Here is a 15,562-nt window from a genome sequence, read left to right on the forward strand (position 1 = left end):
AAGCCCAGCTGGGGAGGTCGACGTGGGGTGGGACGGAGGGGGTGTCTGTTCAGCAAGGAGCATTGGATGTTTCCCAACACCCGGGTCCCAACCTGGAAGACCTAATCTGTTGCTCCTAACCTGGAGTTGGTGACCCCGTCGGGGATCCATAAACTGTTGAAAGAGTGGAAAAAAACACCTGATGGGCCCAGGCGCCCTTCTCTGCGGCCGAGGTTCCTCAGCTTTCATCAGATTCAGGCTGGGTGAGGGCCAGAAGGTGGGGGTGTACCTTCAGGGGGCAGCTTCGGGCTAAAGCCTGAACCCCAAGGACTTCAGGGAGGGGTGGAGTGACTCAAGAGCAAAGGCCAGGTACATGAGGATCCTCCCATGGGTAACAGGAGAGAGTTTGGGGAGGGGGAACCACTAAGGAGAGAGGGAAGCTACTGTCTTCAGGGCTGGGAGGGATCAGAAGGTCATGGAGTGGGGGCCTGTGGGTCAGAAGCATACTGCCTTATAAAAGCCCAGGGACCTAGATTCTGGGGGGTTCACAGGAGGAGACTAAATTTTTTTCTTCCATTACAATCTAATTAAACTCCACTTATGGGATAAGGAGCAGCCCTCTGCCCTGCCCACAGCTCAGCCAGGCAGAGGTGAAAAAACTGTGAAAGTAGGTGAGAGATACTGGGCGGAGTCCCTTGGTTTCCTTCCGAATTCCTAGCTACGCTTCCCCATCTTGGAGCTTGGAGACAGTGGGAGCATCCTTCGGTCTGATCATCCGAACTCCACCCAAAAAACCCCCTCGACAAAATCTCATCTCCCTTTGCTGAGGTCCACCAAAGACTAGGACAAAGTGGAAAATAGAAACTGAATAGTTAGGGGCCGGCCCAAGCCGGGTGGCACGGTTAACTGCGCGCGTTGCGCTGCAGTGGCCCAGGGGTCGCAGGCCCGGATCCCGGGTGCGCACCCACGCACCACTTGTCAAGCCATGCTGTAGCAGCGTCCCATATAAAGTAGAGGAAGATGGGCCTGGATGTTAGCCCAGGGCTAATCTTCCTCACACGCGCACAAAAAACTGAATGGTTAGAACTTGGGGGAAGCCACCTCCCTCAAGCAACAGACTGGTGGTATGACAGCCGAGGGCTGACAGGGGTGGACTCAGGTGGAGAAGGATCTGAGTTCCGCCAACAGAAGCAAGAGAAGGTCCTGCTTTGTTGCCTCCCAATTTGAAAGGAGAGAGTATGGGTTAAGATCTAAAACTCTCTTTCTCCTTTTTTTTTTTTTAATGGAAATTTATTTTACAGTTTTTTTGGTGAGAAAGATTGGCCCTGAGCTAACATCTGCCAATCCTCCTTTTTTTTTGCTGAGGAAGACTGGCCCTGAGCTAACATCCATGCTCATCTTCCAACATCCATGCTCATCTTCCTCTACTTTACACGGGATGCCGCCACAGCATGGCTTGACAAGCAGTGCATCGGTGTGCGCCTAGGATCCGAACCCCGGGCCACTGCAGCAGAGCACATGCACATAACCGCTACACCACCGGGCCGGCCCCCATAAAGTCTAAGACTCTAAGACCACATAGAACCCACAAACTGCGTTTAGAGTGAGAACTCAATAGGTCTTACGCACTTACAGTATGGCCAAGTGGTCAAGAATGCAGGTTCTGAAGGCAGACTGCCTGAATTCAAGTCCTGACTCCGCTTCTTACCAGCTGTTTGACACTGATTAAGCTACTTTACCTTTTTGGGCTTCCAGTTCCTGTTTTGTAAGTTGGAGCTATTAATTTACCTGAAAGTGTTACTATAAGGATTTAGTCTTTAAGAGAGGTGCTCACAACAGTGTCTGGCACTCAGTGAACACTCACATTTGCCAAGTCTACCATGACAACCCTGGGACTCCAAAACAGAACAATAGAAAACCCACCTCACTGAGATTTTTCTGTTTAGAATGACAAGGATGAGAAATACAAGAGGAAATGACTGCCAAAGAGCTCGAGCTGCTCCCCAGGAGGAGGGACCCATGGAGCCAGCAGTCACCCTGGTGGCATCAGTCCGTCTGGTGAGTGCTGTGGGGACAAGTAGGAGGCTGTGGAGGACACCAGGAGCAGCATGGAGATCAGGATAGGGGTGCTGGCTAGCCACATACCTCCCTAACTGCTGGTGGTCAGGGCAGTAGTGACAGAACAAACATAATTGCTATCAGAGACCAAGTGAACCCATGGGACTCAGCTCCTACAAGTGACGACAACTCAGTGCGAGAGGGAGAGGCCTTCAGTTTGACCAGCCTGTCTGTGCTCTAGACAGCATGACACTCCGTGGGCGCTCAGGAAATGCTGAAAGCTCTTAATGAGGAATAAGCCCTGCCTGCTCCAGTAGCACAGGATGAGGACGGGCCAGGCTGCACCTCCCAGTGCTGCCACAAGGCTCCTCCCAGATGGTTTTAAAAGAAGATCCTGACCAAAAGCAAGAGACGGCTCTGTGCTTGCTGAGCTGGGCAGCAGGGGATGGGGCGACTCCAGCCCAGGTGTGGAAAGGGAATAGATTATTTGTTTACTCTGGTACCTACTATGGTTTAACAGTGGGGAAGAGTGCTGCAGACAGGTCAGCGAACTTCCCCATCACTTCTCTGGTGTGTACTAGCGAGAACCTGCTTCTGCTACAGGTTTTTAATCACGAGTCACACAGGATGTATCACAGGCTAGGCAATGGGAGATCCCTTTTTGGCCTGAACTCCCATCAGAATGTCACTTTTCTTGCCCCCTCCCCATCCCAAACAAATCCACTTTTAAACTTTCAATGTGAATGTATACAATGAGAAATGAAAAGCCATGCTGAAGATATAAATGCTCACTGTGCTGCAAAGAGATTTTCTACCATAAATACAAAAAGTTACTTGCCCAGTTTCTGGTAGGGAGTATTCTGGCCCCTGTCAGGGGCTAGCCCATGGATGGGATGGAAACTGACAGCCTCAGGCCACTAACATTCAGTCCAAGGAGCTGACTGCCTAGTTCAGAGTCCCGAAGCCCCAGATGATATGTTTTCCTGGGAAACCTGACTGCGTGGACAGTACAAGCCAGCCAAAGGCTACATACATCTTGTCCTTTGTTACTTCTCACTGAAAACTGGTAAGTTGGAATTCTGGTCAAAAAACCCTATAATTAGCAGCTGAAACTTTCACCAAAATGGGTTTGCCAAAGCAATCTGCCCAAAAATGGCTAGCAGCAGCAAGATGATGTTTCGCTAATGCATAAACTTCCTAATATGACTCCCTCTCCATCCTGTTTCCTGTGGTGCCACCAAGCAGCTCCGCTATACAGGAGTCTCTCTCCACAGCCTGGTGGTGGAACATCTGTCTCCCTTCTCAAATGAACCTCTCTAGAGCAGACTGGGCCCTGCTTCTGTTCCCCTGTACTTGGCAGAGCTTGAGGTACCAATCTCAGCCCTCTTTCAGCTGAGATCCTGAGGACAGAGATTCCCATCAGCCCCTTCTACTCTAAGCTCTGTGGCCCACCCCCTCTGCCACAGGGAACCCACTCTGAACATGGATCATGGAGGCTGGCAGCTGTCCATCCACTCACCTCTCTGCTCACACTTTCAGGGAGTTAAAACTTACAGCAGGATACACTCAATATCCCATCATCTGCCAAGATCATCTCCCATCTGCTAGAGAGTTAGTGGCCATCCCAGCCATGCATGCGGACCCCGCTGCGCCCCTCATTAGACAGGAATCACACAAGACAGAGTGTTTGGAGCACTTGTTAATCTGTTATGATTTATTAGCTGTACAGCAGTAGATCCTCCTCCCCAGCTTTCAACCCCATTACATATTTTATTACAGGTCTCATGTTGGTGTCCTAAAATAATGAAAAATATCACACAGTACAGCTAAGTACAAAATGCATCAACCTAGAGTCTGATAGCTAACTGATGGCTCTCTTAAAAGCAATACACAGAAGAAAAAAGTGTTTGAAATCAGCAAGACTGAGGCTCTCTAAAAAACACATTTTAAACGTGTGACAGTTCATGTGCAAGAATCACTTTTTTAGTTGGTTTTGCTTCACATTATTATTATTTTTTGAAGATCCAAAGTTTAAATTACTGACCTAGTGAATTTTCTGGCCCAGCTTTTAAGGGCTGCTGTGACCCACTCATAATCACCCTTCTGCTTTAACAGAGGATTTATAAAACACAAAATTCAGCTACAAACAGAGCAAAGAAAATGTAGATGGGAAATCATAACTGAAAGTTAATTGTACAAGGTTCAAATGCTGGCTCCATGGGCTGGAATTCACGATCTTCCACGTGGGTGTCCGTCACTAGTGGGCAGCAGTCTGGGTGCTGTTCTGCTACATGATTGTGATCCAATTCCTTGTCAACATTTACACACTACAGAGTCTGTGGTAACTTAATTTGCAAGTAATTAAAATGCTGGGTTTTCTTACACTGCACTTCTTTTCAACCTCTTAATTAATGGAAAAGATTAAAATGTAAAAAAAGGTTATTTACAAGCTTGACCATACCAGAAACTTTGCCAAGAAAGAGGCAAAGCCTTCAGGACAGAAACCGATCGTAGCATGCCATACTACTGGTGTGCAGCTGACTCCAAGGCAAAGGGAGCCAGGGAAAAGCAAAAGCAAAAACCAGTTTAAAAGTCTAAGCCCTTCCCAAGTCTGCATTTACAATTAAAAATTCTCCTGGGAAGAAGACCATAGAACTCTGGGAAACCCGGTGGCCATTCTGGAGTGGTTTACCATAGCAGAGAGAGGGTTCAATGTCTCTGTTTCCTTCTAAGAAAACCAGTTAGGCGTCAACACTGTCCTCAGCACTTCACAGTAAACCCTCAGGGACTCAGAACATTCCATGATTTGCTAACATCAAACAGCAAGTTCTAGTTAAATCACATTTTTCTAACATCATCCTTGAAGTTTTAGTTCTCAGTATGTTTGGTAAAATGGTGTAAAATGATGCTTTTTCCCAAAGCCAAAAGAAAGAAGGGAGAAAAATTAAGATGCGGGCCGTTTAAACACAGCCCAGAGCAGTCCTGGCGATGAGCAAGGCCCCGTCATCACCGGTCCATCATGCTGAGGATCATCTCGGGCGTGAGGTCTCCGTTGGGGGCATCTGTGGCAGCTTGCTGGGCCTCCTCTTCCTCCCCCTCCACGGGCTCTGCGTCTGGCTCTTTTTTGACTTCAACTATAATGTTCTCAATTGCACCTGTATTCTGGTCTTCAACCTGAATGATGGCTGTTGCTGGCAAAGAAGAGCATGAACAAAACAAACGCTCCATTAAAGCCCCCAAAGATTCCAAGGGTCCTTTCAGACTTGACACTAAATGGATGTCAGCAATGTAGGAAAGCCTTAGTAGTGATACAGAGAAAATTAAATAAACCACTTTCTGCAAGAACCTGACATTTTTGATTCTGAAGCTCTCCCACACCTAAGGCCCTCCCACCAGTTTGTTCACTCAAGTGTGTGTAGGTGAAATGGTTCCCAAGATCTACAGTTAACCACTCCTCTGTGATAGACATCTATACACGGGGCTCAGGGAATGCATTGAAAAAAAAAAAAAAGATTAAATCCTGCATTTTTTAAAGAAAAACAAAACAGGACAAAACAAAGATTTTAGAAGATCTAGAGCTACACATGAGTAGAACAGAGACCTGAATCCCCCAGAGCCTGCTGTCACAGGGGCCATGTCCACTACAGGACTGCCCATGGGCATGTGTGGTGTGAGGTGGAGGGCCAACACCTTCCTCTGTGTCCTCTCATAAATCAGAAGGCCAGCAATGGAATCCACAGGCCTAGACTTCTTAGGAGGGACAATCTCAGCAGAGAAATTGCTTTATCCCTCTATCCTTCAAACTTTGGCCCTTTTCCACTCATTACCATATGAATTCTGCCAGGTGACAGTGACTTTGCTTGTTTTGTAAAACCCTCCCACATCAACAGTACCCCTCTTGTAGAACATAAGTACCCTTCTACTCTGGACTTTTTCCTCACTAAAACGTAATAGGCCTCTGGAGACTTCCTTAGATGTTCCCCAGTAAAAACTAAAAAAAATTGCTTCCTGAGAGTTTCTTCCTGGCATGACATTTACTTGTTTTCATGGCTTAGTTCCCATCTCCCCAAAGACCAAAGACAGGTCTGGCTCCCCCATGTGCTGGGAGAGGATGCCAGCCTACTGAGCTGAGACAAGTAACTTACGCTGGGTCTGTTTGGGCTGGTTGGTTCTGCCGGGAGGGCGTCCTCTCCGCTTCTTGGCTGGTGGTGGGGCTGGGGTAACAGGTTGAGGCTCTGGCTCGGGTTCAATTTCCACGGCAGGCTCCTCCTCATCCTCATTGTCATCCAGGTCTGGCTCAGCATTTTCTTCTCACAAAAACAGGAAGAACAGGTAGTGGGGCAAGGAGTAGAGTGGTGGAAGAAAAAACATACAAATAATCACATATTCTGTAAAGTCTAGTTATGTATTTATTTTCATTATTAAAAACCCATTTTAAAAAGTGCTTTTGCTGAAACTTTTGCTATCAAAATTAACAGAGTAAACTGGTATTGTGGCAGAATTAATAAGTAAATCAACTTGAATACTATTATTCATATTTTTATGTGGATTGGATATTACTTTTTTCTTTAGCTTTAGACATCAGAATATTGAGTTTCAAATTCTTAAAAGCAACTCCACCTTATGCCAGCTATATAACAAAACCACCAAGGGTTTAAGTTGAAAATAAAATAAATGTTCCCTCTACCTCTTATACAAGGATAAAGCAGGACATTAAGCCTGAGACAGACACTTGAAGATGTGGTCCTGCTTATCTCTGAGTGAGTGGAAGGTGTGTGTGTGTGTGTTTATTTGTCAGAGAGCAAGACAGAAGCTCTTGATGCACTGTGAGGTCCTATTTACCAGGATAAGCAGCAAGAGTTCTTTTAGGACTGTTATTGATGAGGGTTTTTTTTTTTTTTTTTTGGTGAGGAAGATTGGCCCTAAGCAAACATCTGTGCCCATCTTCCTCTATTTATGTGGGACGCCTGCCACAGCATGGCTTGATAAATGGTACGTAGGTCTGTACCCAAGATCCAAACCTGTGAACTCTGGGCTGCCAAAGTGGAGTGCGTGAACTTAACCACTAGGCCACCAGGACAGCCCTGATGAGTTTTTTAAGGCCAAATTTTTGGTCTTAATGTAATTCCCAGTTGTACCAGACCCAATGGGTCATTCTTAACTCTCTTACCTTCTCCCTAATGTCATAATCACATAAAAGCAGAGGGAACTATTGTAGGAAGAATATTGATGAGGAGCCTGATGATAATACAGCTTTGAGTCCCAGATCTCTTAGTAGGTATGCAACCTAGGACAATGACCACATTGAACCTCAGTTTCCTTGTGTAATCACTAAAGCACTCCCAACATACCTACTAGTGATTGAGGATCAAAATGATTGAAATAAGGCTGTAATCATGCTCTGTAACTTACACTCTATTACACAAACACAGCTGTTATTTACACTGTACATCACAATTTAAAAATTCTCCATTATTCCATTTAGGCTTCATTACTTCATTTAATAAGAGGTGTTACACTCATTTTATAGAGAAAGTGAGAAGCTAAGCGATTTGTAAGGCACAGCTAAGCCACAGCAGGTGGAATTCAAATCTCTGACCTCTGTTTGGGGCTGTTCTGCGGCCCACACCTGCAGGCAGCCAAAGAGCTCGTTACCCCTCCCCCAGTGCTGTGGCACGAAATGTACCTTGCCTGCCTGCCTCCAAGAAGCACAGGTTACAAGCACATTCTCTTTCTCTGGAACCCAATGTTTAAATTTAGAAATCTGTGGGTAAATGCCTGATATTGAGGACAAAATATTTGTCAAATAACTAAAATCCTAAGTGAAAATGTGGGGAACAAACTGGAATGTGGCAGTGTGTCAAGAACGACATGCTTCCCTGTTGAACTTATTTAAGCCCCCTATTGCCTAAGTTGGCCCAATGCCTAGAACACTAAATGAATTTAGCCAGAATTGGGGGGAAAGCACACAAAGAAGGTTAATAGAGTCAAAGGATTATTGGCTTGGAGAGATTTTGGCAAAAAGCTTTGAAAATAGCAGTAAACTTTGCTGGTCAATCTCTGCAGATGGACAATAAGCAGAACTTTTGGTAGGGGACAAATACGACTGTGTGGCCTTCGTAAGCAGTGGGATGGAAAGCCTAGACTTTCCGGGGTGATGAAGAGACAGCAAGTATGAGGCTCAGAACTAAACTGTGCTTTGCAAACCAGCAGTGAAGACAAAAGGAGGGATTGTAGAAATCCATTAGGAACTGTCAGTAAACACTTCAGCTGAAAGACACTTCTGGTGAAGTACAATTAGGGAGTGGAGCTGGTCTTGTTGGGGGATGAACCACAGAAGTGAACAGGGCAGTACCATGAGAAAAAAGGGTATGGGACACTGTCTGTGACAGCATGAGGCTCTGCAACTAAGAGCAGCTACAGGGATCCTCAAGCTCAAGGTTATCTGTAGATCTCTGGTGATATCTGGGGCCTTCTGACATTCCTTGGCAACTCCCTACAGTCCACTCATTAATTTCTTTTCTTTTTTTTTTTTTTTAAAGATTTTATTTATTTATTTTTCCCCCAAAGCCCCAGTACATAGTTGTCTGTCATAGCTGCACATCCTTCTAGTTGCTGCATGTGGGACGCGGCCCCAGCATGGCTGGAGGAGCGGTGCCTCGGCACGCACCCGGGATCCGAACCCGGGCCGCCGGCAGCGGAGAGCACGCACTTAACCGCTAAGCCACGGGGCCGGCCCCACTCATTAATTTCTTAGTCAAACTAAAGGATCCCACAAAGATTCTCAGTAGAGAGTGGTGTGCTTTTATAAAAATTAAGGAAACTGACATTTTAAAGGAGGCCTTCACTTAAAACCAAGAGACTGAAAACACTGCTTTAAATAGATTTTCCACTAAAAAAGGCAGCAAAAAATAAATTACTCCTATGCTTACTGGATGAATATATTCTCCCAGAAAATGTATAGAAAAGTGAAGAATTTATTAAAACGTACAAAAAATAAAAGGGACCTTTTTACAGATCTAAATATGAAAAACCTAGTGCTTTCATGAGAAAATTCTATAATAAAACCAATAAAGTGACTGAAGTTCTCTAATACATTCAATTTTCAAAAATGTCTTTCCCTCCCCACTATTTCTACTAACAAGCAATGCAGAAGACAAAACAAGGAATCCTTAGAAATACAGTAGGCACCATCTATAGTCTCTCTAGTCTGATGGTGCTTCTGAGGAAGTATATTCCCCAAAACAAAACCCCTCTATATCCTTTTCCATAAAAAGCTTAAATCTTCAGTCACAGATGTGCCTTCTCAACTGGATACCAGTAGCCCAAGTATCCACATTATAGAACCTAACACTCTGGAACAAGTTTGTATAATCAAATGTGACTCCTACATTACCAACACTCTTGTTCTCTTTCCCTCTTCATGAGTCTAGCACCTTAAAGCATACCTTCTGCCTGGATTTCATGACTAGAAAGGCAAAAACATCCAAAGGGCATCAATGATAGGAAAATAGGCAAAGTTTTATATTATAAATGGAGTGATTAAAATAGCAAGAGAAAGGCTGACCTTCACGGATTTGATCAACACATCTCAAGGCTAGGCTGACACAGGCAGTCAAACCAGAAGTTGGTCAAGATGCTTAAGCAACCTTCTTCATGTCCATTAGATTCATTGCTCAAATCTAGACCAGCTTCCTAAATGTAAAAGTTATGAACATAGAAAAGAAACTCTGCTGGCCTTAGAATATCACTAATCTGAGTAAACTGAGTACAGATAATAATTTTGCTTTGGCTTTAACTGAACATAACATATAAGATATTATCAAGCAATGAAATGTCATGAGAAAAAAAGAAAAGAAAATTTGCCCCAGAAACAAACTAATTGCTGTTGTAAATATATACATACATCAGGAAGATTAGAGGTTTAAAGGAAGTAACAGTGATTGGCCTATCTATATATCCCAGCATATCCATACATAAGTATACTGAAAACTGGGTAGCAAAATCTGCCATGAGTAAGTAAACTAAGAAACAAGTCACTTACCACTGTCAGAGGAGTCTTCCTTTTTAGATCGCATCTTTCTTTTTCTTCCACGTTTACTTTTCTTCGTTTCTCCTCCATTTTCCCCTTCTACACCATCTGGACCAGCACAATTATCAGCATGTCTTGCCATGGTATTCTAAAACAAAAGGAACAAAACCCCCTTTCATATTATTTAAAAAGTTAAGATCAGAATTGGAAGTTCTCTTTTAGTTTAATAAAATAAAAATAAGGGGGTTTCCATATTAAGTCCGAATGTCCTAGCATCTGTTAAGTATGTCCTCAACATGCTCTCCTTATGCATGGGAAATGGTCTCCATCTGGAGGACGGGACACACAGAGAAGAGAGGAAGAGAGAGGAGGGAGGGAGATGAGAATCCGTCAGATGAGGCTGGGTCATCTGAGCAGACGGCTCAGCAGCCTGCAGGTAGGAGGAGCAGGGGAAGATCAGATCAGCTCCCTATCTGGTGCAGACCTGACTAACACAGCCCCACGGGAAGATTCAGGATAGACCTACTCAAAGATAGGGAGTTCCCCATCAGTGGAAGGCGTTCATACATAGATAGAAGACCTCAAGGTGGGGATGACTGGCTCTTTCCAAACAACAGAGCATCTCTATGGTTATAACCTCAGTGGAGAAAACTGCCCTGCTTTGCAGTGGAAGATCAAGAACACGATATTAAGAACCATAATAGGGGAAGTAAAGTTCTGACTCTTACCCGGCGTGTAAATGTCTTCCCACACTTAGAACAGACGAAGGCTGCAGGGACAAAGTTGGGGTCATGATAGCGTTTGAAGTGCATGTCGAGGAGCTGTTTCTGGCGGAAGGTCTTGTCGCAGTGGCTGCAGGCATAAGGCTTCTCCCCAGTGTGAGTGCGCTTGTGCATGATCATGTGCCTCTCCTGAAAAAGAGCGGGGTGGGGAAGAGGCCTTAGAGCCTGTCACAGGGCCGCTACCCCTGCCACCGCCTGTGTGTGTGTGGCCGACAGGCCTTTCTCTCCCAAGGATCCAGGCTCAAAACTGCTTGTTGAGAGGTTAAAGTTATCTTTACTGGATTGCAAAACCACTTCCATATATCCTAGCGGAGATATGCTCACTCCCGTTGGGCTGTTTCTCTAGATCACTCCCAAGCATCAGGCCCCAAGACCAGATTCTTCCCTTCTCTCAAGTCCTGGCCTTAACTCCCACAGTTCTGAGAAAGAAGCCAGTCGTCTGCCTGAGGTGGAGGGTAAGCTGACTGAATAAAAACATCAGCTGGAGACTGAGATGATACAATCAAGGAGCAGGACCTTTCATGACATTCCTCATAAATCAGTTTGAAAATTCTATCCTTAAAAATAGCCACCGTACAAGGTATATAAAAACCCTCTGATAAAACCTGACATCAACTGCTTTCTAACTATGAAGGTCTCTACCTGTCTGCAAGCGTAATCACACTGGTCACACTTAAAGCGCTTCTCGTTCTTGTGTGACTTCTGATGCTGGATGAGTGCATAGCGCTCATGAAACACAGCATCGCAGTATCGGCATTTCTTGCCTTGCTCAATATAGGAATGCTGCTTTCGCAAGTGGACACCTGAAAGCAAAATACAAAGCCCAGTCTAAGTTGTGAAAATACAAACAAGCATTTCAACAAGTTAATAATACATTTCTTTCTGCTGCTTAAAATAATCACTCTGGCTTCTATAAGGAAAATGAACTAAAAAAGAGGAATAACAAATGTGTGGGGAGACCAGTTAGGATTCTGAAACAGGACAGAAGAGAGAAGATGGTGGCTGGACAAGGGTGATGGCAATGGATATGGAAGGAAGGGGGAAAACTGATGAGAGATCTAGGAAGTTGAATTACCAGAATTTAATGACTGAATATAGAGTAAGGAGGAGGAAGGCGGGTGTCAGGGATGACCTCCAGGTTTCTGGCTGAGGAAAACTGAGTAGACAGTGGATCCATTTACTGAGACAAGGAACAGCGGAAGAGGCTGAAGCCCACGCTGTGTGTGTGTGTTTTTGGGGAGGGGAGCAAGGAGGTTTCAGATTTTCAGTTTTGGACATGTTGAATTTGAAATGCCAATGATAGCAAAGTAGGGAGACGGACGGCAAGGGGCAGTTATATGAGCCTAACTCAAAAGAAAGATCTGGATAGGAATATAAATTTAGGAGTTGTTAGGATTTGACTGAGACTATGGGAGCTGATGAAATCACTAAGGCAAAAAGCAAAGGACAAAAAAGAAGAGTATGGGTCATGCTTTAAGGAATCTATGGGCCGGCCCCGTGGCCTAGTGTTTGAGTTCAGTGCACTCTGCTTTGGCACCCCAGGTTCGTGGGTTCAGATCCCGGGCATGGACCTACACTACTTGTCAGCCATGCTGTGGTGGTGATCCATATACAAAATAGAGGAAGACTGGCACAGATGTTAGCTCAGGGCTAATTTTCTTCAGCAAAAAAAAAAAAAAAAAAAGAAGAAGAAATCGTAACAGTTAAGACCAATGAAAGGAAGGAACAGACAGGGAAATAAGAAAGCCAACAGGATGTAGTACCACGGAGGCCAAGGAAAGAAAGTGTTTCAAGGAGGGCACGGTCCACTAGAAAGAATGCTGCTAAGAGATTAAGGGAGACAGGAAGTGGAATGTTCCCTACATTCAGCAACGTGGGGTCATTAGTGATCTTCGTAAGAGTCACTTTACAGAATGATGGATGGGGTATAAGCTAGATGGGAGGGAATTAGGAGCTGAGGAAAGGAGGCCTGTGAGGGATATAATTCTTCATGAGGGTTGGCTGGGAAGAAGACAAGAGTTAAACCTAGAGCGGAAGAGTTTTTTTTTTTTGTGAGGGAGATTAGCCCTGAGCTAACATCTGTCACCAATCCTACTCTTTTTGCTGAGGAGAACTGGCCCTGGGCTAACATCTGTGGCCATCGTCCTCTACTTTATATGGGATGCCACCATAGCACGGCTTGACAAGCGGTGAGTCGGTGCATGCCCAGGATCCAAACCCCAGGCCGCTGCAGCGGAGCACATGCACTTAACTGCTACACCACTGGGCCAGCCCCAGGAAGAGTTATTTTTAAAGACAAGAAAGAAGTAAGCATGTTTAGAGTTGAGGGGAAAGATCAAGGAGTGAGAAGGTGAAGATGAAGGTAAAGAGGCAATACTTGAGACAAGAGAGTGGGATCAAGGGAAAGGCAAAGGGACAGGCCATGGACAAAACGAGTGATGCCAACTCTCTAGTAGCAGATGGGGAAAGAGGATGAATGCAGTTGTAGGTTTGGTAACAGGAAATTTGGAGTTTCAATCTGTTGCCTTTATTTTTTTCGAAAGCAGGAAAAGAAGTCACTTACTGAGACCAGGGAGGCAGAGAGAAAAGAGGAGGAAGAGTAGAGGTTTAAAGAAAGTTAAGAGTGATGTACCCAACTCTGTCACGGCACCTCTCACATAGCAGGCACCCAAACATTTGTAGAATAAATGAACGAACAAACTCACTGAGGAAAATGGGAGCACACCTGACAAGGACACAAATAGCTGAACTGTCCAGGAGCAATGAGAGCCCAGCTGCATTTGGGATCATGAATTTATGGTGCTGCCAATCACCCTTCAGTGAAGGTACTATCACACCAAACTTAAAGAGGCCAATTCTGGGGAATGGAAATGAGGAAAGGGAAAGGGATGGCTCTCACTTTTTACTCTCTACACACGTTCATTATATGAAGGCCTTTTATACATACATATATTATTTCAATTAACTTTTAAACCTCAACTTTTCTGTTCTGGTCCTCTGATAGAGACCTAACTAACAGTAACATAAAAGACTTTTTCTTTCATATGTTCTTCTTAAATACTTATATTAACAGTCCTGTAAGGTACGTATCATTCCGATACATCAGCTGAGGGAAAAAAAAAAGGCAGCTTAGAGCAGTAAGTATTCGGAGGTGAATCTTGACTCTAGTAGGTCTGTCTCCAAAGCCCATGCTTTCCCGTGTCACCAAGTGATAATTTTTTTTTAACTGAAGTATAACAAAGCGATGAATTTTTACTACTGCATATCAGAGTGAAATCAGGCCTGCTTTCAAGAGGGAACACAAACTTCTTGAGATTGCTTTTGGGAGATAACTATTATTTGACAGCTCCTAGGCAATTATGTGTCTCAGAAAGAGCTCATTAGGTAAGGCCTAAGAGGTACCACGCAAGTATAAAACACCCAGGGTGTTTGTTTATATCATAAAAGTGAATAATTTTTAAAAAATTGAATAATTCAGACAGTGCCCTAATAGCTCACACATATTTTCCTGAGATATTATTGGTTTAGATTTTAGTTTCTATACAAATAGGAAGAGTAAAACTCTTTCATTTGGGCCGGCCCTGTGGCTTAGCGGTTAAGTGCGCACGCTCCGCTGCTGGCGGCCCGGGTTTGAATCCCGGGCGCGCACTGACGCACCGCTTCTCCGGCCATGCTGAGGCTGCGTCAAACATACAGCAACTAGAAGGATGTGCAACTATGACATACAACTATCTACTGGGGCTTTGGGGGAAAAATAAATAAATAAAAATATATATTAAAAAAAAAAAACAACAACAACTCTTTCATTTACCTGAGGACAGTGCCTCTTAAATCTAACAAAGTCCTCTTAACAGCAGAGTAGGACGAACACATGACCCATGGGTCTTATGTGGAGCCCAAAGTCCTCTGCTTCAAACTCATGGTTTGATCTTAAAAATGTATGTCAGTCTGCATTTTGCTCAATACAGTCTATACTATATTAATATAAAAATGTTTTAAGATACCAGTTAAATTGTATAACTTTACTCAAAACCTTTTGAGTAAAACCAATGCTGCAGAAAGACAGGCAATGTTTATGCTGTGGCTTGGAATGTTCCTTATATGACCTAAGTATTTATATATTCCCCAGTGTGAGGAATGGCTCTAGAGGACTCAAGCCCAGCCTTACCACTCATAAACTGTGCTGTGTAGCTTTGGTCAAGACACCTCTGAGCCTCAGGTTCATCACCTATAAAGCTAGAATACATATGCCTTGATGACTTCATATGGTGGTTGTGAAGATCAAATGAGTAAAAGAGTAAAACAAAAGTAAAAGACAATTTGTAAAGTACAACTATTAATCTAAATGTAAAATGTTCACAAAAATAATATTCAGGGAGCAATGTATTTTGGACAGAGAACAGACTGAGGCAATATTTTTATCTCTTTTAAATAAGAAAAACAAAGGGAGAAATTCAGGTGACCATATCTTTCAGTATGGGTCATACTAAAATTTCTACCACTAAGCTCTGCCTCTATATAAACTCTAACTGAATTATGCACAGAAATATAATTATCACCAAACCAATAAAACAGTCCAATTACCTAGAGAAAGTACAAATGTTCTGAAAAAAACTGAAGTGGACTGACCTTATTTGAATCATACTATGTCACTTCCCTATTTGGGGACTTTAACATTACCAATGAAGGCTAATAATTAAAGGTATACTCT

General features: G+C 44.0%; 1 protein-coding gene across 5 annotated transcripts in view; it reads right to left on the reverse strand.

Annotated features, from left to right (window-relative positions):
- Positions 1–3,723: 3,723 nt before the first annotated feature.
- Positions 3,724–15,562, reverse strand: part of CTCF (CCCTC-binding factor) — a 48,034-nt gene continuing 36,195 nt past the window's right edge. For 4 of the 5 annotated variants that reach the window (XM_087420101.1, XM_087420104.1, XM_004431731.3 and 1 more), the window contains 5 exons: positions 11,494–11,654; positions 10,798–10,980; positions 10,082–10,217; positions 6,183–6,344; positions 3,724–5,228 (listed from right to left, as the gene is read on the reverse strand). In XM_087420101.1, the coding sequence (XP_087276227.1) occupies positions 5,044–5,228; positions 6,183–6,344; positions 10,082–10,217; positions 10,798–10,980; positions 11,494–11,654 (827 nt within the window). In that variant the 3' untranslated portion in view covers positions 3,724–5,043. The remainder of the gene's footprint in view (positions 5,229–6,182; positions 6,345–10,081; positions 10,218–10,797; positions 10,981–11,493; positions 11,655–15,562) is intronic. The other variant, XM_087420103.1, reaches the window with a different exon arrangement.

Source organism: Ceratotherium simum, chromosome 30, assembly GCF_057802395.1.
Source record: "Ceratotherium simum simum isolate JZ-2026a chromosome 30, ASM5780239v1, whole genome shotgun sequence".
NCBI classification, from domain to species: Eukaryota; Metazoa; Chordata; class Mammalia; order Perissodactyla; family Rhinocerotidae; genus Ceratotherium; species Ceratotherium simum.